Below are 24,696 nucleotides of genomic sequence, written 5' to 3'. Positions count from 1 at the left end.
TGTGTACTTGGAGGCTGCAGCCATCTTGGCCGAGTTGGTGGGCCGGGCTGCGCGTGGTGGGTGGAAGTGTTCCTGGCAGGGGCAAGGACCAGAGGAAAGGCCAAGTTGGCCGGAGAAAATCAGGGCATTTTAGGGAGCTTGCTGGCATCCTACCCTGTCCTCATGCAGGGCACAGGCCCTCCCCATCCCTTCCTCCCCCCCCCCAGCTGCTACCCCCTGAAGAGCCAGGGCCATGCTGGACAAGCCAGCTTTGCAGGTGACTTTGAGGGAAATACTCCTCACCGAGCACAGGACAGTTTCGTCGTTGCATTTTATGCCACAAAAGATTTTTTTTTTTCCTCTTGCAAAAGAATCCAGTCACAATTTAATTCATAAACACTCTGGCAGGCCCTGGGTGGTTCCGGTCTCCACCATGACCTCAGCCGTGGCCACAGAACAAAACAGCAGTGCGGGGAGGGGAAGCCTTCTGCAGCTTCCTGAAATGAGAGCCCCTTCGGGCCCGGGCGGCTGAGGGAGGGCCTGGGGATGGGTCGGGCGTCTGCCCGTGCGCTGCTGAGGCTGGCAGGGCTGGTTCTGACCAAGGCCAAGGCTGAGTGCCTGTTGCTGCGGTGTGTGTGTGTGTGTGTGTGTGTCTGTCTGTCTGTCTGTCTGTCTGTCTGTGTGTCTGGGGGCACAAGGGGGGACCTGCGCTGGAAGGAGTTAGGAGAAGGCGCTGCTTCGGTCTGAGTGGCGTGAGAGCTGGTGAGCGATGGTGGTGGCAGTCTGCTTTGCCGGGGCGGAGGGCGAGGCCTGCTCTGGGTATTGTTATTGCTGGCTTCGTTCATCTGGGTATTGTTATTGCTGGCTTCGTTCATGTTCATGGGACCCAGCATTTCTTTCCTGAACCCCTTTTTTGTCTGCATCCTGTCACCTGCGTCTTGCTTGGGCTTGACAGTTCTCTTGGGGCCCATTCTTGGCCAAACTGCCAACTGTCTGTGGTTCGAGGGGGGTAGAACCAGATGCCTGTCCTTGCAGCTCAGACTAGTGCCTTTCGCCCTGCCCGCGGGGCCCTGCGTGGTGTGTGACTCCCCACGGCGCCCGCATACTCCTGCTCACGGACGGGACCCTGCCGTGGTCCCCAGCGTGCCCGAAGGACGCCGAGGCCAGGTGGCGTGACCCAGGTGCACAGCTGCTAAGGAATTCAGCTCTGGCATCGCATCCTAACCAGGACTGAAGAAATCTCGGGCCAGTTAGGTGCCAGTGACTCATGGCTGTAGTCCTAGCTACCCAAGAGGCTGAGATCTGAGGATCGTGGTTCCAAGCCAGCCTGGGCAGGAAAGTCCTTGAGAAGGAAGACGCTTATCTCCAATTCACCACCAAAGAGCTGGCAGTGCAACGCTAGCCTTGAGCAAAATATGCAGAGGGATGGTGCCCAGGCTCCGAGTTCAAGTCCCAGGAAAGGCACACACAGACTCTCAGGCTGCTAAAGTCCAGCTTCAGATGGTAGGGGTGGAGGCACTGGGTTTCCAACAGGAAGGGCAGGGGGGGGGGGGGGAGGGCAGCTTTAGAGGCAGAGATGCAGCTGCTGCGGCTGCAGCTGGCCAGAGTGGCCTGGGGCCACTTCCTCAATCTCTGCTGTCCTCACAGCTCCACCACCCAAGAGTCCGAGCGACTGCCTGAGGCAGCCCCAGGGCGGAGTGTGCACTGAAATGCAGCCTCTCCTCATCTTCCCGCTGCTAAGTAGAGGGTGGACCATGAGTGCAAAGGCAGAGACCTGACCCCCACCAAGAAAGGACCCAGATGTGGAGATGTGGCTCATGGTAGAGTGCATAGCCCAGAGTTCACACCCCGGCACTGGCAAACACAAAGCAAAGAGAAAGGACATAGAGCAATCGTGTGTGTGCGCGCGTGTGTGTGCGCATGCGTGCGTGTGTGCGTGTGCGCGCGTGTGCGCGTGCGTGCATGTGCGTGTGCACGTGTACGCGTGCGTGTGCGTGTGCGCGCGTGCATGTGTGTGCGCGTATGTGCGTGTGCGCGCGTGTGCGTGCGTGTGCGTGCGTGCGTGTGCGTGCGTGTGTGTGTGCGCGCACGCGCGCTCCTGTAGGGGAAGGGCTGGGGGCCTCCCCAGGCGCAGGGCCGTTAGCAGGCATGCGCGGCCAAGGCGGCAGGGTGAATGGCACCCAGGAGATGCCAGCAGCTTAGGCTCCCCTTGGAGCCAGGTGGGGCACTGTGCAAATGTGTGAGTGTGGGAACATGGATGTGTGTGTAGGAATGTGAGTGCGTGTGTGTGTGTACACGGGTGTGCGTAGGAATGTGAGTGCGTGTGTGAGTGTACACGGGTGTGCGTAGGAATGTGAGTGCGTGGATGTGTGTGTAGGAATGTGAGTGCGTGGATGTGTGTGTGTGAATGTGAGTGCGTGTGTGAGTGTACACGGGTGTGTGTGAATGTGTATTTCACATGTGGCTGCCCACGTCTGAGCTGCAGAAGGACAAGTCTCACCCTCTGGGCTGAGCCCTCTGCCCCCCTCCCTGCCCTCTGCCCCCCCTCCCTGCCCTCTGCCTCCCTCCCTGCCCTCTGCCCCCCTCCCTGCCCTCTGCCCCCCTCCCTGCCCTTTGCCCCCCTCCCTGCCCTCTGCCCCCCTCCCTGCCCTCTGCCGCCCCCCCTGCCCTCTGCCCCCCTCCCTGCCCTCTGCCCCCCTCCCTGCCCTCTGCCCCCCTCCCTGCCCTCTGCCCCCCTCCCTGCCCTCTGCCCCCTCCCTGCCTTCTGCCGCCCCCCCTGCCCTCTGCCCCCCTCCCTGCCCTCTGCCCCCCTCCCTGCCCTCTGCCGCCCCCCCTGCCCTCTGCCCCCCTCCCTGCCCTCTGCCCCCCCTGCCCTCTGCCCCCCTCCCTGCCCTCTGCCCCCCTCCCTGCCCTCTGCCCCCTCTCTGCCCTCTGCCCCCCTCCCTGCCCTCTGCCCCCCTCCCTGCCCTCTGCCCCCCCTGCCCTCTGCCCCCCCTCCCTGCCCTCTGCCCCCCCTGCCCTCCGCCCCCCTCCCTGCCCTCCGGCCCCCTCCCTGCCCTCTGCCCCCCTCCCTGCCCTCTGCCCCCCTCCCTGCCCTCTGGCCCCCTCCCTGCCCTCTGGCCCCCTCCCTGCCCTCTGCCCCCCTCCCTGCCCTCCGCCCCCCTCCCTGCCCTCTGCCCCCCTCCCTGCCCTCTGCCCCCCCTCCCTGCCCTCTGCCCCCTCCCTGCCCTCTGGCCCCCTCCCTGCCCTCTGCCCCCCTCCCTGCCCTCCGCCCCCCTCCCTGCCCTCTGCCCCCCTCTCTGCCCTCTGCCCCCTCCCTGCCCTCCGCCCCCCTCCCTGCCCTCTGCCCCCCCTCCCTGCCCTCTGCCCCCCCTCCCTGCCCTCTGCCCCCCCTGCCCTCCGCCCCCCTCCCTGCCCTCCGGCCCCCTCCCTGCCCTCTGCCCCCCTCCCTGCCCTCTGCCTCCCTCCCTGCCCTCTGCCCCCTCTCTGCCCTCTGCCCCCTCCCTGCCCTCCGCCCCCCTCCCTGCCCTCTGCCCCCCCTCCCTGCCCTCTGCCCCCTCCCTGCCCTCTGCCCCCCTCCCTGCCCTCTGCCCCCCCTCCCTGCCCTCTGCCCCCTCCCTGCCCTCTGCCCCCTCCCTGCCCTCTGCCCCCCTCCCTGCCCTCTGCCCCCCTCCCTCCCTGCCGCCCCCCTCCCTCCCGCTTCCTCCTGGCTGATTCCCTTTTCTTAGCCCCTCTGCACCCAGGCAGCGCAGGGCCGCAGCTCAGGGCTGCCCTGTGACAGCTGCTGGGATCTGGGTGGGAACCCCCCCCCCCCCCCCCCCCGCGCTCCGGTGAGGAAGGCTTGCTCCCCAGGCAGCAGGGATCGGGAAGTCATTGCACCCATGAAGACTCTGACCTCATAGGATGAGGACCTGGGTGAAGGGAGTGGGGTCCTGGGGACAGGGGACCACATCAGTCTCTGTCTGTCTTCCTCCCTTTCCCCTTACACTCGGTATCTGATGCGTTTGATCCTTGGCTGATGCTCTGCCACCTGAGCCACACCTCCAACCCCTCCCTTGGGCATTTTGGCACGGCAATGGTAAGCTGACTAGTCCAGGTCCAGGAGCACATTCGCTCACTTTGCCTCCCCCTGGGGAGGCCAAATTGCCTGGAAGAGATGGGCCTGGGCTCTGTCGGCGTTAGTCCTGAGATTTCCCCGAGCCCTGCTTCGGCCGCTGCCCCGGGCCAGGGCCCTGGAAGAGAGTGGGCTCAGTTTTTCCTGGTGCTGTTTGGTTGGGGTTTTGCCCAATAGAGCCACACTGATTGGCATCTTGGCCTTTTCGGCTAGACTCCCTGGGGCCCTTCCAGCTCTGCTGTGGCCTAGGAGAAGGATGCGGACCCTGGGGAGATATGGGCCCGGCAGAGACTGGCAAGTAGAGTCAGGATCCCATTCAGAGTCTGGAACATTCATCCACCCGGGAGGGTTTGAGCCTGAGCTGAGGAAATCCAAAGGACTGGTGCTGGCATTGTGTTTCAGTCCCCCCACCCCCGCCCCGCCCCTGCTCATGGGACTTTGCCACTTGATTTTGCTAAATGAGGAGATTAAAATAAAGAACAAGCCATGCTGGTCACTCCTAATCCTAATTAGGAAGTTAAGACCTGGAGGATTGCTGTCCAAAGCCAGCCTGGGCAGAAAGGTCAATCTCCAAAATAACCAGCAAAAAGAAGGGCAGGAGATTTGGCTCAAGTGGTACAGCATGCCAGCTCCGCAAGCAAGCGCGAGTCCCTGAGTTCAAACCCTAGTACTGGAAATAAGTAAATAAACAACCCTGCCCCCTAATTTGGAGGGGAGACTCTGTCTCAGAAGCAAAGGCGCACCCTTGGCCTGCTGACCTGCCCTTAAACTCATTTGCTTCCCTTTTATTTTTCGGCAGCTTTTTTGGTGAATTTCGTCAGCGCAGTTCCCGGCCTAGGGTTGGCCAAATCTTCTATCTAGCTTATAGGTGGGGAAACTGAGGCCGGGGCTTGCTCCAGTGGGGCGATGCATGGCGTGGCAGAGCTGGTGTGCAGGCCTCTGGGTGCAGGCCGGTGGCGCTGAGCTGTCTGGGGCGTTGGGCGCTAGCAGAGCCCAGGCCGCTCAGGGCATCCCCAGAGCTCCTGCGGTGTAAGAGGATCTTTAACCTCCACAGTCGTGCCGATCCCTTCCAGCGGCAGAAAGGCCATGTGGAGCTGGGTGCTGGTGGTGCACACCTGCCGTCCAGCTGAGGAGGCTCAGATCTGAAGATCCTGGTTCAAAGCCATCCTGAGCAGCACAGGGCATGAGCCTCTTCTCTCTAGCCAGCCAACAGGCTGGGAGGGCAGGTATAGCCGAAGGCCCCCCCTGCCCCCCCCCCTCAGCCCACGCAAAGCCCCAGCTGCGCGTGGACGTGCTGCACGGCTGGGCAGGGCAGCCCACTCCAGCCTGGCCGTCCACACTCCATCGTGGGCCCAACGGAACGTCCCCGCCTCTCCAGCCCCAATGCTAACCTCCGTCTCCTTGCTCAGACCCCACAAAAGCCCGGCTCCAACCCCACCTCCCTGCACAACCTCCACTCCCATGGCAAGGTTTGTTGCCCATTGCCTGTCGAGATGGAGAGTCGGGCCCCTTCCTTCCTTTCCTCCTCCATTCCCTAACCCTGGCCGGCTTGTGCAAAAGAGCCAAACAAGAGGGCAAGGCCCCGAGTTCAAGCCCTAGGACTGGCACACAAAAAAAGAAAAGCAGACACGCGTCCATGTTCTCCATTACTTCAAGGGCGGGGTCTGTTTGCTGTCCGAGAGCATGCCCACACTCCGGCCCCACCCGCAGGTCAGCCCCGCCCCTTTGCAAAGGTTGAATTCACCTGGAGAAATGGGAGTTTGAGCTGCTGTCTCAGGTTATACATGGTGTCTGAGGCCCTGGAGCTACGCTGTCTATTCGCGTACACAGCAGAGCTCTGTGTGTGTGTGTACACCCCACCCCTGGGGTGGGGTGCGGGCCGTCTGTTCATCCTGGGGACGGGGTCCTCCACTTCCTCTGGGGAATACCTTCTGTTCTTTCTTTGGGGACACTGTCTCCCTTTTGCCCAGCTTTGGGAGGTGTTGCTGTTGATGTAGATGGTTCGAGCTCAGCTAGTGTCGGAGCGTTTTTGTTTGTTTTGAGATGGAATCTCACTAGTTAGCTTTCCCAAGCCGGGCCTCTGGTCTCAAATCCTGGGCCAGCGCAGCTAATGGTGCTTGTGCCTGGCTAAGGCAGGAATCCTCGCCAGCTGCAAACATCGTGGTTGGAAAGTCGATTAGATCTATGGTAGTGTGCCCAGAGCCTCATGAAGATGGCATTTGCATTCATCTTTAGCTGTCTTCCAGGTCCAGACGAGAGGTTCGGTGTATTTAGAGGACTGGGAGGGGGAGGGATGAGGTGAGGCCTGTTATCTCTTGAAGGGAGGGATCTGGTTCCCACGAGAGGGCTTCAGGATTTCTCCAGCCGCCAGGTGCAGCCCAGTCATTACAGCTAATTATCCTCATTTGGGGCCGTCTGCCGACGTTTCAGTCTTCCCATAAAGATGTTATCATCTGTCAGCTCTGTCTTTCTTGGAACCCAGGCTGATGGCAAAGTGGCCCAGAGAGAATGGCGTAGAGCAAAGGCAATTCGAAAATGAAGGCAGAGATGGCAGGCTTTCCTGCTGCTTCGGGCTGATTTGTGCAGTAATAGTTGCGTGGACTGAAGGTGGGGTCTCTCTACGGGTGAGGAAACATTAGCCGTTGGTGTTTGAGGACTTGCTGAGCGACATTGCTGCCCCGAGGCCCCGCCTGCAGGGGCTGAGGGAGTCTTAATGACAGCGTCTCTCCTTGAACAGCTCAGGATCCTGTCCTCCATCTTAGGCTCCCCTTTGACCTCCCTGTGGCTCAGGGCTAGCCGCTCCCCAGCAGATGAGCCTCTTGCCTCAGCATTCGAAGTAGCCGAGACTACAGGTGTGTACTATAGCACCTGTTAAGACTGTCTTGCATGGAAACGTGTGGTTGAAGGCTAGCCGCGTTTTACAGGAGCATAGACCACATTTTATGTCTCTTAGATTCCCCACTGGATGACAAGAACCAGAGGCAATATCATGATGGATGGCAGGGGCTTGTTTTGTTTCGTTTGTGCCGGTCCTGGGCCTTGAACTCAGGGCCTGGACGCTGTCCCTGAGCTTTTTGGCTCAAGGGAAGCACTCTACCATTTGAGCCACAGCTCCACTTCTGGCTTTTTCTGGTGGTTAATTGATAAGGGTCTCATGAACTTTTCTGCTGGAGCTGCCTTTGAACTGTGATCCTCACATCTCAGCCTCCTGAGTAGCTAGGATGACAGGCCAGCAGAGGGCGCTGCTTTTGCTCATCAGACCAAAAGGGGAAAGGAGTGGGACTGGGTCCCGAGGGCCTGGGCAGCACGGGGCAGCAAAGGGCAGGGAGTGTGGCATGGCCTTGGGTGGGCTCTGGAGGGGATTTACCTGGACGAATGCACGGATCTTGATGCGGCTCGCAGTGTTGGAGAATGGGGGTCGGAAGCAGCTGTGGAGGCCTTGGGATCCGCGTCACTCTCCTGACGCTGTGTGGGGCTGGGGGCTGGGGGCTGGGGGCAGGCCTTGGGACCCGCGTCACTCTCCTGACGCTGTGTGGGGCTGGGGGCTGGGGGCAGGCCTCGGGATCCGCGTCACTCTCCTGACGCTGTGTGGGGCTGGGGGCTGGGGGCAGGCCTCGGGATCCGCGTCACTCTCCTGACGCTGTGTGGGGCTGGGGGCTGGGGGCTGGGGGCTGCGTGCAGGCCTTGGGACCCGCGTCACTCTCCTGACGCTGTGTGGGGCTGGGGGCAGGCCTTGGGACCCGCGTCACTCTCCTGACGCTGTGTGGGGCTGGGGGCAGGTTGCCTGGTTTTATACCTTCTGCAGGTGTGTTGTGGGCCACACTTCCACGGGGGACGCGTGTCGTCCGGCCCTGGGCATGCGGCTCTCCGCCGGCACTCTGCCTGAAGCAGTGCAGTTTGTGCATCCGCTGCCTTCCGCCCAGGGCTGCTTGCTCTTCCTATTGGTAGAAGTGGACGCGATCTGTGGCCCAGGCTGGGGACGTGGGGGAGGAAGTGGTCCGTTCCTCCTCCACGCGCACATGCGCGAGGTTTCCAAGGCTCTGGAGAGCTGGGTGGACTTCAGAGGCTGGGGGCTGGGAGCTGGCGCGTGGGCCGGGCCTCCCGTGCAGGGGCTGGTGAAGGTCAGGGCTTCGCGGGTTAGGGTTGGTCAGGGATGTCCTCCCTGGGTCCTCACAGTCCAACCTGGCCACAGCCCCTTGCCAGCTCTTCCTGGGTTCCGAGTAAAGTACGGGAACAGCCGAGGAGCCCCGGGAAGGTGGGCACAGACCCCAAGCTCACAGACTTGGATCTTGCTGCTCAGAACATTTGCGCCACATTCCAGGCTCATTCCAAGTTAACATCTGATTGTCCTGCTGAGAATAAAGTTCAAAGTCCCCTGACCCCCAGCAAGGCTCCCTTCCCAGTGCTCTGCAGCTCTGGGCACTGAGCCCCAGGTCCGGCGGCGTCCGCTTGCAGGAGCTGGGGCTCCTCTGGGGGGGCCTGGACTCCAGGACTGGCCACAGCTCCCCCTGCTCCTGGGGGCGGCGGGAGCTGCAGTGTGGGTTGAAGTTGGCATGGAGAAAGCGGCCAAGGTGTCACAGGACCACGCCGCCGTCACCGGGGACGGAACCACAGGCGTCCTGTGCGGAACAGACACGGACAAGTGTCCCGTGAGCACTCACTCAGGAGATAAACGGGAACGGGGGAGGTGTTTGTCTTCTCGGGTCGTTTCCGGCGTCTGTCCAGCTTCCCTGTACCTCAGAGGGGTTCAGCGGCCGTCCTCACCGTCAGATCCGCTCCCTGGCCCGCTGTGCCCGGGACTGCCCTCGTGCTCTTCTGGAACGAGCGAGTGAATGGACACATGGGTGAATGAATGCACCAATGACTGAGTGAATGGAAAATTCAACGTTAGCCCATAATGACGTGCCGTCCGCCCGTGACGATGACACGCAGGCTTGGAAGCCCGTGGATAAGACGGTTCCATCTGAGCTCCGTCTTGCTCAGCAGACAGCACCCCCTGGCTGTGGTGTGCGGGAAGACGGTGAGGCGGGCGGGCTGAGGGCCCGGGTCCAGGCCTCCTGGGGGACACCTGGGCCTGGAAGAACCGGGTAGGCCCACCTTTCACCGCAGAAGGTAGCTTGGGGTCCCCCGGGGAAAAGGGAAGGTCTGAACTAGTCATTAAGGAGAGGGCCTGCCACATGAGGCTCCCCTCTCCTCCTGGCCATCAGCACTGGCCCTCCCCATCCTGAATGATTCTGGAAGTTTCTTCTCCCCTTCTGGAGGTGCTTGAGGAGGCCTCGAGCTTACGAAGAGCACTCTCCCCCTGTGCTGCGGGTGCCAGGAGACGCTCCACCCCTGCAGGGACCCCCTCCCCCGCCCCCGCTGGGCGCTGCAGAGCCTTCCGGGAGAGCCCCGGAAAGCCCCGCTCCCTGCCCTCCTGACAGGCAGGGCGGCCGGGCTGTCGGGTCCAGCCGCCACCGTGCAAGCCCCGGGGAAGGGCTGTGTCCCCGGGGCACCGTGGGTCTTCCTCCCCTGCGCCAGCACCATGCTAGCCCCGGGGAAGGGCTGTGTCCCCGGGGCACCGTGGGTCTTCCTCCCCTGCGCCAGCACCATGCAAGCCCCGGGGAAGGGCTGTGTCCCCGGGGCACCGTGGGTCTTCCTCCCCGAGCCACAGAGCGGCCTCCTGAGCAGGCCCTGACCGAGGTGACCCCACCAATGACGCAGTGCGCCCCTGCCCGGCAGCATCCTCCCCCCCCCTGCGGCCGAGGTCCACGGTGCCTGAGACGGAGGCCCGGGTCTGAACCATCGACGGGTTTCTAGGGAAGCTGCGGGTCTGTCTCCCTCCTGGCTTGGCCTCCATTTTTGAGCGTCTCCAGTGGACAGGAGTCTGTGGGCTGGCCGGGGTGGCGTCTGGTCATGTTTGTCAGCACAGCCTGCCTTTCTTCTTACCTGGATCATGAAGCGCGCACCCCATCTTCAGCGACAGTGTGTCCAGAGGAGGCAGGCACTCCTCTTGTACCGAGCCGGCCCTGTTGGAGCGGCTCAGGCCTTCCTGGGAGGAGCAGCGAGGGCGTCTCAGTGCCGCTTTGCTGAGGGACAGAAGGCAGTGCTGAGTGTCTGCTGTCCTGCCGGCTGGGTCGGGCTTACAGGGCGATGGACGCTCATCGGCGGGTTCTTTCCCCTTCGCAGTGGGTGCTGACGTCCCCTTGGAAACCTGCTGCGCAGATGGACAGCGAATGGCCACCCAGCACAGGGACTGCTCGCTGCCGTACTCCTCGGATTCGAAGGAGTGCAGGTACGTTGCTCACCGCCACCCTCCGGTGGACCCAGCCCCTCCATCTGCTGCTCCGGCCTCTGTGCTCCCAGGAACCCCACAGGATGGGACTCTGCCCTGGGCCTCTGTCCCCTTCACTGGGCTGGAAATAAGATCTGGTTTGCAACCCAGTCTGTCCCAGCTCTGCCACTGTGGACAAGTCAGCTTCCCCCGAAGAAAGCAGGCTGGCTGGGTGCTGGTGATCATGCTTGTAATCCTAGCTACTCGAAAGGCTGAGATCTCAGGATCATTGTGTGAAGGCAGCCTGGGCAGGAAAGCCCATGAGACTCTATTTCCAATTAACCAGCAAAAGACAGAAGTGGGGCTGGGGTTCAAGTGGTAGATTGCTAGCATTGAGTGAAAAAGCTGAGGGGCAGCTCAGCCCCCAGGCCCTGCTGAGTTCAAGCTCCAGGGGCAGCGTGCACGCGCGTGTGCACACACACACACAATGATCCTTTATGAGGCACCTACGCTGCACTCTGCGTTGGTCACACATGATCACATTTCACCTTGTTTTGGGTCCTGTTTTCAGATGAGGAAATGGGGCTTTCCTCGTGTACACAGCTGGCGAGCAGGGACGTCAGGATTTGAATCCCTTCCTGCCAGCCAGGAGCAAAGCGTCCCGCGTACAACGCGTGCTGTTCCTTGGTGCTGCGGCTGCTGGGTAGAGAGAGGGTAGAACAGCCAGTAGGAAGGCTCAGAGGCTGTGCGGATTGGCCAGGAGCAACGCGGGGCCAGGGAGGCGGGACGGGGTGGAGGGGGCTGGTGGGGGCCGCTTGTCCAGCCCTGCGCCCTGGTGGAGGCTGACCTGGGGTGGGCTGAGGGGCTGCGGCGGGGTGAGGGGCTGTGCAGGGCTGTGTGTGAGGGAGGGAGTCATTGGCAGTTGAGGAGCCAAGGGGAGCCGCGGGAGCCTGTGGAGGCGGGTGCCAGGCTGTCACTGCTGGAGCAGAGCGGGTCCCCAGCAAGATCAGGGCCTGCTCCACAGCTGTGCTCTGGGCAGCCAAAGAGATGGCGCGTCTGCGTGAGAAATGGGTGCTACCGAGAGGAGTCTGGGTCCCAGGGGGCTGGGGGCTGCTACATTGCGCCCCTGGAGACCCAGATGGGTAGGGTAGCAGTGTTAGGGAGGGTCTGGGCCGGGCGGGGCGGTCAGAGGGCTGGGGCCAAGGCTGCATTCGGAGCCCAGGGACTGTGGGGCAGCGGGCCAGCCTGGCACCCTGGGGTGCCCCGTGTGGCCAGTGCCCCCTCTCCCCTGGGACTTCCAACCCAAGAGAGCATGGGGGACAGGTGAGTCATGCTTTCAGCCTCATCATGCCCAGACGGTTCCTGAAGACTGACTGGTGTGTATGTGTGTGCGCGCACACGTGTGTGCATGTGTGTACATGTGTGCACACTGGTCCTTTGCCTTGAACTCAGGGCCTGGGCTCAGTCAGTTAACTTTTTTGCTCAAGGCTAGTGCTCTGCCACTTGAACCACAGCTCTACTTCTGGCTTTTTGGTGGTTAATTAAGAGTTTAAGCAGCAGGGCGCCGGTGGCTCACACCTGTCATCCCAGCTACTCACGAGGCTGAAATCTGAGGATTGTGGTTCAAAGCCAGCCCAGGAGGAAAGTCCCTGAGACTCTTATTTCCAATAAACCACCAGAAAACCAGAAGTGGCGCTGTGGCTCAAGTGGTAGAGTGCTAACCTTGAGCCGAAGAGCTGAGAGACAGCGCCCAGGCCCAGAGTTCAAGCCCCACGACCGACAAAACAAAAACAAAGACCCAGGCGGGCAGTGGTGGCTCACACCTGTAATCCTAGCCACTCCAAAGGCTGAGATGTGAGGATCATGGTTCAAAGCCAGCAGGGGCTTAGACTTTTTTTTTTTTCCTGTCAGTCATGGGGCTTCAACTCTGGGCCTGGGCACTGTCCCTGTGCTCTTCAGCTCAAGGCGAGCACTCTACCACTTGAGCCACAGCGCCACTTCTGGTTTTCTGGTGGTTTATTGGAGGTAAGAGTCTCAGGGACTTTCCTGCCTAGGCTGGCTTTGAACTGCGATCCTCAGATCTCAGCCTCCTGAGTAGCTGGGATGACAGGCGTGAGCCACCGGCACTGGCCGGTTCTTTGATTTTTAAATGGGGTTCCATGGAGCCTTCGCGATTCTTGGGAACCAGTGACCAGTGAAGAGGCGGTGCCACTGCCTTGCCGCTCTGCGCTCTCTTCCCTCCCAGAGCCTCCAGGACTATTCACATGTTTGGGGGAGACCACCAGTAGTCCCCTGGAGCTGCCCAAGGCCCCTCACACAGGGAGCAACGGAGAGGGGGATGGGCCACTAGAGCTGGGCAGCGTCCTTCTGGCCACGGCTCACGCCATGCCCTGCCTCTGCCGCATCCTGTTCAAACCACTGGCTCCCCTGGGCCAGCTGCACCTAGGCGAGAAGGAGCTGTGTGTGTGTGTGTGTGTGTGTGTGTGTGAGATGGGTGGAGCTGTGTGTGTGTGTGTGTGTGTGAGATGGGTGGAGGTGTGTGTGTGTGTGTGAGATGGGTGGAGGTGTGTGTGTGTGTGTCTGTGTGTGTGTGTGAGATGGGTGGAGGTGTGTGTGTGTGTGTGATGGGTGGAGGTGTGTGTGTGTGTGTGTGATGGGTGGAGGTGTGTGTGTGAGCTGTGTGTGTGTGTGAGATGGGTGGAGCTGTGTGTGTGTGTGAGATGGGTGGAGCTCTGTGTGTGTGTGTGTGTGAGATGGGTGGAGCTGTGTGTGTGTGTGTGTGTGAGATGGGTGGAGGTGTGTGTGTGTGTGTGAGATGGGTGGAGGTGTGTGTGTGTGTGTGTGTGAGATGGGTGGAGGTCTGTGTGTGTGATGGGTGGAGGTGTGTGTGTGTGTGTGTGAGATGGGTGGAGGGGTGTGTGTGTGTGATGGGTGGAGGTGTGTGTGTGTGTGTGTGTGTGATGGGTGGAGGTGTGTGTGTGTGTGTGATGGGTGGAGGTGTGTGTGTGTGTGTGTGTGATGGGTGGAGGTGTGTGTGTGTGTGTGTGTGTGATGGGTGGAGGTGTGTATGTGTGTGTGATGGGTGGAGGTGTGTGTGTGTGATGGGTGGAGGTGTGTGTGTGTGTGTGATGGGTGGAGGTGTGTGTGTGTGTGTGTGTGAGATGGGTGGAGGTGTGTGTGTGTGTGTGTGATGGGTGGAGGTGTGTGTGTGTGTGTGAGATGGGTGGAGGTGTGTGTGTGTGTGTGATGGGTGGAGGTGTGTGTGATGGGTGGAGGTGTGTGTGTGTGTGTGTGTGAGATGGGTGGAGGTGTGTGTGTGTGTGAGATGGGTGGAGGTGTGTGTGTGTGTGTGTGATGGGTGGAGGTGTGTGTGTGTGAGATGGGTGGAGGTGTGTGTGTGTGTGTGATGGGTGGAGGTGTGTGTGTGTGTGTGTGTGTGTGATGGGTGGAGGTGTGTGTGTGTGTGTGTGATGGGTGGAGGTGTGTGTGTGTGAGATGGGTGGAGGTGTGTGTGTGTGTGTGATGGGTGGAGGTGTGTGTGTGTGTGTGTGATGGGTGGAGGCGTGTGTGTGTGTGTGTGTGTGTGTGTGTGTGTGTGATGGGTGGAGGTGTGTGTGTGTGTGAGATGGGTGGAGGTCTGTGTGTGTGTGTGTTGGGTGGATGCTATCACAATGAGGGCCGGCTCCTGGCCCTGACACCGAGTGGGACTTCACTGCCTCCAGGGCACTGCTGTCCCCGTGGCCTCAGGACCGGTGTGGCATCTGGGCAGTGTGCCTGTCTGTGTGGTTTTGCCCAGTCCTGCAGGGGAGGACCCTGGTAGCAAAGCTGGAGTGCCATCCCTGTCGGTAGGGCAATGAGTGTGTGTGTGTGTGTGTGGGGGGGGGGGGCTGTGGAGCAGGGATTGGAGAGCTCTCCTGTCACTCAGCCCCAGGCTCCTCCCCCTCAGGGCAGGGCCTCTCCTGTTCCCCTCCAGGAGGACCCAAGGGGAGGAGAGCTCCCCCTGGGTGTTTGCCTGTTCCCCGAGGGCCTCCACACCCAGCCAGCACACCGTAGGGTGGCAGCAAGTGCTTTGTAATGATTTCTTTTTTATTTTAAGTAGTTGTGCAAAGGGGTTATAATTTCACGAGTCTGATTAGGAGTATGATGCATCTTGGTTAATGTCACTCCTTCCATCCTTCCCACCAATCTTTCCCCATCCCCTTCCTACCCTCAAGTTCTGTAGCTCAACTTTCACACAGTGAACTTTCTCAGCTATGATATGCATCAGATGCGCGTGGAACATGAACTTTATCAGCTGTGATATGCATCGGATGCGCGTGAACATGAACTTTATCAGCTGTGATATGCATCCGATGCACGTGGAACATGAACTTTATCAGCTACGATATGCATCCGATGCGCGTGGAATACGAACTTGTGTGCGGCCTGAGTGGTGGAGTGCCAGCCTTGAACGCTCAGGCCTCGGCGCCAGCACACAACGTAAAATAAAATAAAAAACAGAATCGCTGTGGCCAGATCCGCACGGCACGTTGGTGGCATTACCTCACATCCATGCCAGAACCCCAACCCTCAGTTTCCCCCCCCCCGCTCCCCCTCCCCTCAGCACCCACGAGTCTGACCCCTCCAGGGACCTCCCGTTAGTGAACCCCCAGGACTCATCCTGCTGCGACTGGTTTGTTCCGATGAGCCCCGTGCTCCTGGTGCCCCTGTGCGGTAGCCCCAAACCCAGGGCCCTGGCTTGCCTGGCTCGCGGCCCCGCCCCCGCCCCCTCCGCCCACCCGGCTCACCCCTGCCCTGCCCACAGGATAACCCAGGAGCAGTGCTGCCACAGCCAGCTGGAGGAGCTGCACTGTGCCACGGGCATCAACCTGGCCAACGAGCAGGACGGCTGCTCCCAGCCGCGGGGGGGCAACACCAGCCTGGAGGCCATCTTCATCAAGGTGGGTGAGGACGCAGGGCCGCCCCCGTGCTCTGGGGGAGCAGGGAGGCCCTGAGCTCCACCTGCCCAGACCGCAGAGGTCAGGGCCGGGGCCAGGCTGGCACCGCGTCCCGCCGGAGACCCTCAGCTCCCGGCAGGCCGGTCCCTGCCCCCGGTGGCCCTCACTAAGCCTCACACTGCGTGACGTCCAGCGAGGCCCACGCACCCCAGTGGCCTCTCTGTCCCTGCTAGGGTCCAGAGAGATATTCCTGCCCTGAGTACAAACGGAGTAAGTGGCAGACCCCCGTCCGGGGGCCCAGGCGGGGGGGGGGCATGGCCAGGCGCCCGGGGCCTCTCCCGGCCGGAGGTGCCAGGCTCCCGTGCCGCCCGCCAGAGCAAAGCTGCCGTCACTGGGCTCTGCCGGTGCCACGCGCAGAGCGGGCAGGGAGGGTCCGTTGCTGTCAGGTTTGGGGGGAGCGGGGGTCCAGAGCCCCTGCCCACCACCGCCGGCGTGGGGCCTTCACGGAGGCAGCCCTGGGGTGGGCGCGGTGTGGGGCCCGAGGGCCGCCTGGCCGCCAGGCCCTCCGGGGTCCAGGGGCAAGGCCGGGACTCGGCCAGCGCCCTGTGCGTGGCAGCCAGCCAGCCCGTGCCCCAGACCTGAGGGAAGCGAGCGTGGAACAGCATAGAACAGCCCTGGGAACAGAGCGACTGTGCTCTACCCCCAGGTGGGGGGCCCTCGCCCAGAACCAAGGCACCCTTCACCTCCACACACACCGGCAAAGCCAGGCCACCCCGGCTCCTGCTTCGGGCTTTCTGGAAAGTTCTGTGCCTTTCTTGGCACCACCACTTCGGATGTCCTAAGCTTCTTAGGGTAACCGGACCGAGACTCGCCATGTGTCAGGTCCCAGGTCACAGGTGTGGGAGGACTTTGGTGGGGGGACGGCTCTGCCCTCTGAGCTGCCCAGAACATAGGTCCCTGCACCCCCCACCCCCTACATCACCCCAAACCTGAGGCCACACGAAAGGCCCTCCTCCTCCATCTGCCATGTGTCCCCGCTGTCCGGGGTGCATGGATATGAATGGGGCACCGGAGAGGGGTCCCCGGGGCCCCCATCCGCCCTCACCCGACTCCCCCCGGTTCGCAGAAGTGCTGCCACTGCTGCCTGCTGGGAAGAGCAGCCCAGGCGCCGGGCCAGGGCTGCGAGCCCAGCCTCATGCTGGGCTACCAGTGCGGGCTGGTGTTCCGCGCCTGCTGCGTGAAGGGCCAGGAGAGCGCCGACCTCGCCCCCGGGGACAGCGGTGAGCAGCCAGGGCTCTCGGGTGTGAGTGTGAGTGTGAGTGTGTGTGTGCACACATAACATACTCTGCGCTCCACAGATAGAGCCAACGCTTCAGGCTTGGCTAGGGACCTTTCCTGATGGTCCCATTCACCTCCCAAAGGTTCTTGTGTCACAATGGAAAACTCTGGAAAGATTCAGGAGATTTGGCCTCTTTCCTCCCCTCTGAGCTTTGTCTCCCTCTTTTCAAGGGAGAAGGACCCTAAGGGAGGCCATCTGTCTTGGGGTCGCGTGGTCCATGGCTGTGAGGACCTGGGTCACATGAATTCATCTTCCATGTTTTCATTTGATTTTTTTTTGGTGCCCATACTAGGGCTTGAACTCAGGGCCTCTCACCCTAGCTTGGCATTTGTGCTCAAGGTTGGCACTCTACCACTTGAGCCACATCTGCAGTGCTGGCTCTCTGATGTTTACTTGGAGATAAGAGTCTCACGGAACTTCTTCCTTCCTTCCTCCCTCTCCCTCCTTCCTTCCATCCTTCCTTCCTTCCTTCCTTCCTTCCTTCCTCTCTTTCTTTCTTTCTTTCTTTCTTTCTTTCTTTCTTTCTTTCTTTCTTTCTTTCTTTCTTTCTTTCTTTCTTTCTTTCTTTCTTTCTTGTTGGTTGTGGAGCTTGAACTCTGGGCCTGGGCACTGTCCCTCAGCTCTTCCGCTCAAGGCTAGCGCTCTACCACTTGAGCTACAGTGCCACTTCCGGTTTTCTGGTGGTTAATTGGAGATAAGAGTCTCATGGACTTTCCTGCCTGGGGTTGGCTTTGAACCTTGAACCTCAGATCTCAGCCTCCTGAGTAGCTAGGATGACAGGCGTGACCCATACCCGTCTCTTACAGACTTTCCTTGAACTACAGTCCTCAGATCTCAGCCTTCTACAGCTCTAGGATTACAGGTGTGAGCGCCAGCTTCCACGCCTTGCACCTGAGAGGCCAGAGCTCCACTGCCGAGCGGCACCAGACCCCTCTTTGGCTCCTGAAATCAGTGATGACACGTACACTGCCACAAACCCAAGCCTTCATCCCTATCCGGGGAGGATTTTCCGTGATTTTTGTCTCCTGGTGTGACCCCCTCCAGGCTTTTCTCCAGGTGTTCGGCGTCTCCTCTGTGGTCTGCTTTGATTCCGGCCTTGGCCTTGGCCAGCGGCAGTGCTGTAGCTCCCTTGGGAGGTCTTTCTCCTCTGCGGTCCGGCGGCCTCCTCCCTCTGCTGGCATCTGTGGTGGGCCTGCCGTGTGCCGCGTAGGGTCACAGATCATACCCAGACCAGTGATGCCTGGTGAAATGAGTGTGGAAGCTGAGAGCAAGCCCCAAGGGAGGGAAGCGGGGCCTGCTTAGGGCCCATCGCAGGCCCTGCTGTGAGCACCGCTGCATCTGGGCAGGTGGGACTGGACTGCGGTGAGGCTCCCACGGCATTCTCTGACGCTGCCAGCACTTGGCCGGGAGTTGATGACGTGGGCCAGGCACTGTGTCTACACCCTGTCACAGACTCTGCTCCCCACCATTTTTTTTTAAAACAAGGTCAAAGTGCATATGGAGTTGGTGCCTATGTCTCACGCTGCAATCTTCACTACTCAGGAGGCTGAGATCAGAGGATTGAGATTCAAAGCCAGCCGGGCAGGGAGGTCTTTATGACTTCAGTCTCCAGGTAGCACCACAAAGCCAGAAGTGGGGCTGTAGCTCAAGTGCTAGAACACCAGCTTTGAGAGAAAAAGATAAAGGAGAGTGCGTAAGGCTCTGAGTTCAAGCCCCAGGTTACACACGCGCGTGCGCGTGCACACACACATACATACACACACACAGACACACACACATACACAGACACACACACAGACACACACAGACACACACACACACGAGTGTGGAGCTGCTTTTCAACTTTACATCTAGGCATTCCTGCAGATCTCTTTCATCGAGTGATTTTTTTTTCAGTCCTGGGGCTTGAACTCAGGGCCTGGCACTGTCCCTGAGCTGCTTTTTGCTCCAGGCTTCTTTTGCTCAAGACTAGCACTCTACCACGCGAGCCACAGTGCCACTTCCAGCTTTTTCTATGTATGTGGTACTGAGGAATTGAACCCTGGGCTTCATGCATGCTAGGCAAGCACTCTACCTCTAAGCCACCTTCCCAGACCCTCTCTTCCATATACACATATATAAATAAAATATGATATATGATATATATATATATATGATAAATTGAAGTTGCTGTACAAAGGAGTTTCAGTTCATCAAGTCAGCATGCGTAAAATGATGGGTGTTGATCAGTGTCACTTAGGAGTTTCTTATAAGCTGCAAGAGGACACACCTGGAATCATCCTGACTTGTTCTCTGCTCTCCCTTAGCTAAGGTTTCTGATGCTGATGAGGAACAAGAAGACCCCTATCTGAATGACCGCTGCCGAGGTGAGACCCTCCGGGGAGCCCTCTGGTGGTTAACGAAGTCCAAGGGCCAGTCAGGGCTTGGCCAGCCGGGGGAGGCCCCCCTCCACCCACCACCCGGGCCTGGAGCTCTGTGGCGGTGGCCAGCCCCCCACGCCCCAGCGGAGGGTCTGAGTGGGTCATCCCTTCACCTCTCTAGGGCCCACACCTCCTGCCCCCAGTAAGACCCACTTCTTCTCCCAGAGACATTTGCAGCTCTATCCGTCCCACAGTAAAACCTTTTTTCTCTTTTATGGACATTTCCAGACATCTATCTAGCTGGGTAGATCTGTTTGCCATTCGCCCTACAGCTTGCCCTGTGGCTTGCCCTGTGGCTAGGGTGTTAAGTAGGCAGCCCGTTTTGTCTCAGAATGACCTGGTTGGTGGACGGTGAGCGTGGCACCAAGGCTGGGAGAGTCAGGATATAAAACAGGTGGAGGCGGGGGCGGGGAGCTGCAGGGCCCGGAAGAGGCCGGGGAGCTGCGGGGGCCTCGTGGGCTCCTGGCAGCGGCCTGGCCCAGCTTCTGCATTCAGAGTGTCCGTCTTGTTGCCACATGCAGAGTGGGTGTCTGGGGTGGTAGGTGCCGGGGGTGCCCGGGGAACCCAGGCTGAAGGAGACCGTGGCCGCAGCCTGAGGGGCCAGAGCCAGTGCCAGAGCCCGAGCCCGGGGTCTCCGAGGGTGGGTGGCCCTCGGGCTGAGCCCTGACACCGCCCTTGTGCTTGGGTTCTAGGTGGCGGACCCTGCAAGCAACAATGCCGGGACACGGGAGACGAGGTGGTCTGCTCCTGCTTCGTGGGTTACCAGCTGCTGGCTGACGGCGTCTCCTGCGAAGGTAACCACGAGGCCGGCGGCCCCGCCCGGCACCACCCAGATGCCAGCCCAGCCGGGTGGAGGCCAGCCCGACTGCCTGCCAGCACCCCGTGTAGTTTGCAGTGGGCAGAGCTCTTACCTAGGGGCCAATTTCAGGGGTCCAATCCCAGGGCGGGTCCCCCCCCACCTCCCCCCACCCCCGTCCCTCCCTTAGTCCAGGAGATGGGGGGGGGAATGCTGCCTCCTCCGTGGGATTCTTGAGATCGCATGACTGTAGAACCAGCGCCTACTCAAGTAGCAATAGGTGGAAATTCAGGGCGTGGTCCTGATCCACCATCCCCAGAGCACCTGTCTGCCTGTCTGCGCTGAGGACCTGATGGATGTGGGAAGTCAGCCCCATCTGGCTTCTAGAAGGTTCCTGCTGATAACGCTAAGGCGCTGTTGTTCTTGCCCGTGTCGCCCTCACCTCTAGACACCAATGAATGCATCGCGGGCAGCCACAGCTGCCGGCTGGGAGAGACCTGCATCAATACGATGGGCTCCTTCCGCTGCCAGCGGGAGAGCAGCTGCGGGACGGGCTACGAGCTCACCGACGACAACAACTGCAAAGGTGGGCCGGGCCTCCTTCCCCGCCGCGAGGGCCGGGGCTGGGCCGCGGCGCTGCCCCCGTGTGGCTGCCTGTGGCACTGCCTTGCTGTAGGAGGTGGTGGCGTACCTACTGTCCCCGCCCAGGCAGCATGGGGGTGGGGGGGGTTGGATTTCTGATTAGCAGATTCCCTTTCTCATGGTGCCAAGCGAAGGATGCTGGTACGTTTGGCTTTAGAGACTCAGTGCCTGATCCTTTAAAAATAAGACTAGGGACAGGTGCTGGTGGCTCACATCTGTAATTCTAGCTACTCAGGAGGCTGAGATCCAGATGATCATGGTTTGAAGCCAACCACAGCAAAAAGCCCATGAGACTTCATCTCTAAAATAACCAGCAAAACGCTGGATTGGAGGCATGACTCGCATAGTACAGTGCCAGATGAGTAAACTTAAGGGGCTGGGAAGGTGGCTCAGTGGTAGAGCGCTTGCCTTGCATGCATGAGGCCCTAGGTTCAATTCCTCAGCACCACATAAACAGAAAAAGCCGGAAGTGGTGCTGTGGCTCAAGTGGTAGAGTGCTAGCCTTGAGCTGAAGAGCTCAGGGACAGGGCCCAGGCCCAGAGTTCAAGACCCACGACCAACAAAAAAAAAAAAAAAAAAAAAAAAGAAAGAAAGAAAAGAGAGAGAGAGAAAAAAAGAAAAAGACCAAAGATAAATTTTTAGTGCTCCCATATGTTTTCTACAAAAACCCAACCAATAAAAGGAAAATTTCCACACAACCATTTTTGCACCACAGTTGCTGTGTATCTGATTTCAGGCTTCCTTGAAGTTCAAAGCCAAGCCCCTTCCACTTCATAAAAGCAAACATTTCTGGCTTCCAGCCTTTCTTTGTCAAACCATAAATGTTATCGGGCAGATAAAACTCCGATGAGGAGCTTTTGGAGCGTGGTTTTCTACCCAGAGCTTTGAGCCTCTCAAAAGGACAGAACCCACTTGTATAAGAAATTGATTAATCATTGAATTATGCGAGGGACTGAAAGCCCGGCACACCCTCCGGACAGAGGGGGCGTCCTTAGCGCCCTGCCCTGTTCTGTTTGGACTCCAGAGCCCAGGGCCAGGCCAGCTGAGTATACATGTCTGAGCCTTTGATGGCTGTGAACTTCAAGGCTGGGCAGCCGATTGCATCCTGTCCTGAGAGACCATTGGACTGTCAGGAAGACTCAGGATGGAAACGATTAGAGAGACCGATTTGGTTTTGTTTGATTCGTTTTTATTTTTCTTTAGTGTGTGTGCGCGCACGCGTGTGTGCGCAGGCGTGAGCTCGGAGGCTTGAACTCAGAAACCTGCGGCCGTCACTTAGCTTTTTCCACTCAGGGCTGGTGTTCAACCACTTGAGCCACAGCTCCACTTCTGCCCTTTCACTGGTTAATTGGAGATGAGAATCTCAGACTTTTTCTTCTCGGGCTGGCTTCAGACTTCCATCTTGAGATCTCGTCCTCTGGAGTAACTAGGGTTTCACTGACATTGAGCTGTAGAGAGGAGTGCTCATTGTCACTAAGATAATGAAAACGCTGGAAGCCAGGAAAATGCCAGGGTTACCTATTACGCAGCAGAGCGATTGCTTCATGAAAGTCTCCGTGTGGGTGGGCTTCAGAGAGAGTGCTTTAAGTCTTTAGCAAGTTGGCACAGTTTGGTTCACTATTTGAATTTTGGGTTGTAGTCTAAGTCCTGAGTTGAAGTGATAATAATAATGTTAGGAAGTATGTCTTGTGATGTTAAAGTGTTGTAAAATGCTCGCGCCGGGACCCTTGCTAACAATCTCCTTTTTTTATGATGCACCAGATATTGACGAGTGTGAGAGTGGTATTCATAACTGCCCCCCCGATTTTATCTGTCAGAATACTCTGGGATCCTTCCGTTGCAGACCCAAGCTGCAGTGCAAGGGCGGCTTTATTCAGGACGCTCTAGGCAGCTGCATCGGTAAGAAGGCTCTCAGCCAGCCTGGGTCCCGGGGCCGATCCCGGGGCCCGGCCTATGGGATCTGAGGGGCTGTGAAGAGTTCACAGCAGGGATTGCAGACTCTGTAAAGGGAAAGACAGCAAGGATTTTAGACACGCTAGGCCCTGTGTTCTGCGTCACCGCTCAGACGCCACAGCCTCTGTGTAAACAAATGGATGAGACCGTGTTTCAATAAAACTTTATTTATAAACACCAGTGGCAGGCTGGGTTTGGTCCAAGAACAGTAGTTTGTTGTTCTCTGTCTAGATGGTAGAGCTTGGGTCTTGGATTCAGAGATCATCTGGTTTTGAAGCAGGTGGCCTAAGAAAGGTGACTTCCTCCATGTTTCAGTTTCCTTCCTGCAAGGTGCCAGGGCACCGGCCTCGGGCCGGAGGCGGGGACCCCGCCAGGCCTTGTGAACCGGCAGACACACCAGAGACACCCGGCCAACACTGCCTCCCTGTCACAACGCCTAGGGTGTTCACAGTCCTGGGGTGTTTGTAGTTGTGGGGTGTTCATGGTCCTGGGGTGTTTGTGGTTGTGGGGTGTTCACGGTCTTGGGGTGTTTGTGGTTGTGGGGTGTTCACGGTCCTGGGGTGTTTGTGGTTGTGGGGTGTTCACGGTCCTGGGGTGTTTGTGGTTGTGGGGTGTTCACGGTCCTGGGGTATTTGTGGTTGTGGGGTGTTCATGGTCCTGGGGTGTTTGTAGTTGTGGGGTGTTCATGGTCATGGGGTGTTTATGGTTGTGGGGTGTTCATGGTCCTGGGGTGTTTGTGGTTGTGGGGTGTTCATGGTCTTGGGGTGTTTGTGGTTGTGGGGTGTTCATGGTCTTGGGGTGTTTGTGGTTGTGGGGTGTTCATGGTCTTGGGGTGTTTGTGGTTGTGGGGTGTTCACGGTCCTGGGGTGTTTGTAGTTGTGGGGTGTTCATGGTCTTGGGGTGTTTATGGTTGTAGGGTGTTCATGGTATTGGGGTGTTGTGGTTGTGGGGTGTTCACGGTCCTGGGGTGTTTGTGGTTGTGGGGTGTTCATGGTCTTGGGGTGTTGTGGTTGTGGGGTGTTCATGGTCTGGGGTGTTTATGGTTGTAGGGTGTTCACGGTCCTGGGGTGTTGTGGTTGTGGGGTGTTCATGGTCCTGGGGTGTTTGTGGTTGTGGGGTGTTCACGGTCCTGGGGTGTTTGTAGTTGTGGGGTGTTCACGATCCTGGGGTGTTTGTGGTTGTGGGGTGTTCACGGTCCTGGGGTGTTTGTGGTTGTGGGGTGTTCACGGTCCTGGGGTGTTTGTGGTTGTGGGGTGTTCACGGTCCTGGGGTGTTTGTGGTTGTGGGGTGTTCACAGTCCTGGGGTGTTTGTGGTTGTGGGGTGTTCATGGTCTTGGGGTGTTTGTGGTTGTGGGGTGTTCATGGTCTGGGGTGTTTGTGGTTGTGGGTAGTCACAGTTGTGGGGTGTTTGTGGTACTGATGCACTGAAGGGTTTCATGTTTTGTCAGCGCGCCTGGTCAAACCAAGTGGACAGGGACCTGGACAGCTGGGCGTCCAATACCTGAGAGGGGAAATTATACAGTGACCGTCCTTTGTGTCTCCCTCTCCAGTCCACCCACTCACTCATTCATCTGTTCACTCATCCATTCATTTTCTACTCATTCACTCATTCATCCTTTCATTCATCTGTTCATTCATTCACTGCTCACTCATTCATTATCTGCTCACTCAGAATGTTCTCATCCGTCCACTCACTCATCCACTCACTTCCCACTTATTTATCCATCCATGTATTCATTTTCTCACTCATTTACTCACTTATCCATCCACTCGTTCAGTCAGTCAGTCTTTATTGCCTGAGGTATGTGGCGTTCAGGACGTGGAGGCGCGGTGACCGCTGCGTTTATTCTCCGCTGAGGAAGTGACCCTCGCTCTACCTATGAAAGGCTAGATGGTGGATGTCAACGTTCTCGGCCATCTGATCTCAGTTGTGACCCCTCAGCTCTAGTAGCGAGCGGCCTGGCTCTGTGTCAGGGGCCTGGCTCTGTGTCAGTGGCCTTGCTCTGTCAGCGGCCTGGCTCTGTCAGCGGCCTGGCTCTGTGTCAGTGGCCTGGCTCTGTGTCAGTGGCCTGGCTCTGTGTCAGTGGCCTGGCTCTGTCAGCAGCCTGGCTCTGTGTCAGTGGCCTTCCTTGCTCTGTGTCAGTGGCCTGGCTCTGTCAGTGGCCTGGCTCTGTGTCAGTGGCCTGGCTCTGTCAGTGGCCTGGCTCTGTGTCAGTGGCCTGGCTCTGTGTCAGTGGCCTGGCTCTGTGTCAGCGGCCTGGCT

At 59.1% G+C, this 24,696-nt stretch overlaps 1 protein-coding gene across 1 annotated transcript in view; it reads left to right on the top strand.

The window, feature by feature from the left end:
- The first annotated feature begins 10,265 nt into the window (after positions 1-10,265).
- LOC138822150 (fibulin-1) overlaps positions 10,266-24,696 on the top strand; it is a 28,528-nt gene continuing 14,097 nt past the window's right edge. The window contains exons 1-7 of the mRNA XM_070014711.1: positions 10,266-10,367; positions 15,151-15,286; positions 16,410-16,563; positions 18,929-18,988; positions 19,735-19,836; positions 20,287-20,424; positions 22,242-22,379. Coding sequence (XP_069870812.1) covers positions 10,309-10,367; positions 15,151-15,286; positions 16,410-16,563; positions 18,929-18,988; positions 19,735-19,836; positions 20,287-20,424; positions 22,242-22,379 — 787 coding nt within the window. The 5' untranslated portion in view covers positions 10,266-10,308. The remainder of the gene's footprint in view (positions 10,368-15,150; positions 15,287-16,409; positions 16,564-18,928; positions 18,989-19,734; positions 19,837-20,286; positions 20,425-22,241; positions 22,380-24,696) is intronic.

Source organism: Dipodomys merriami, unplaced genomic scaffold (assembly GCF_024711535.1).
Source record: "Dipodomys merriami isolate MVZ:Mamm:240054 unplaced genomic scaffold, mDipMer1.0.p SCAF_990, whole genome shotgun sequence".
Taxonomy (NCBI): Eukaryota; Metazoa; Chordata; class Mammalia; order Rodentia; family Heteromyidae; genus Dipodomys; species Dipodomys merriami.
Note: the sequence above shows the minus strand (reverse complement) of the source record. Positions and strands in the feature narration are given on the sequence as shown.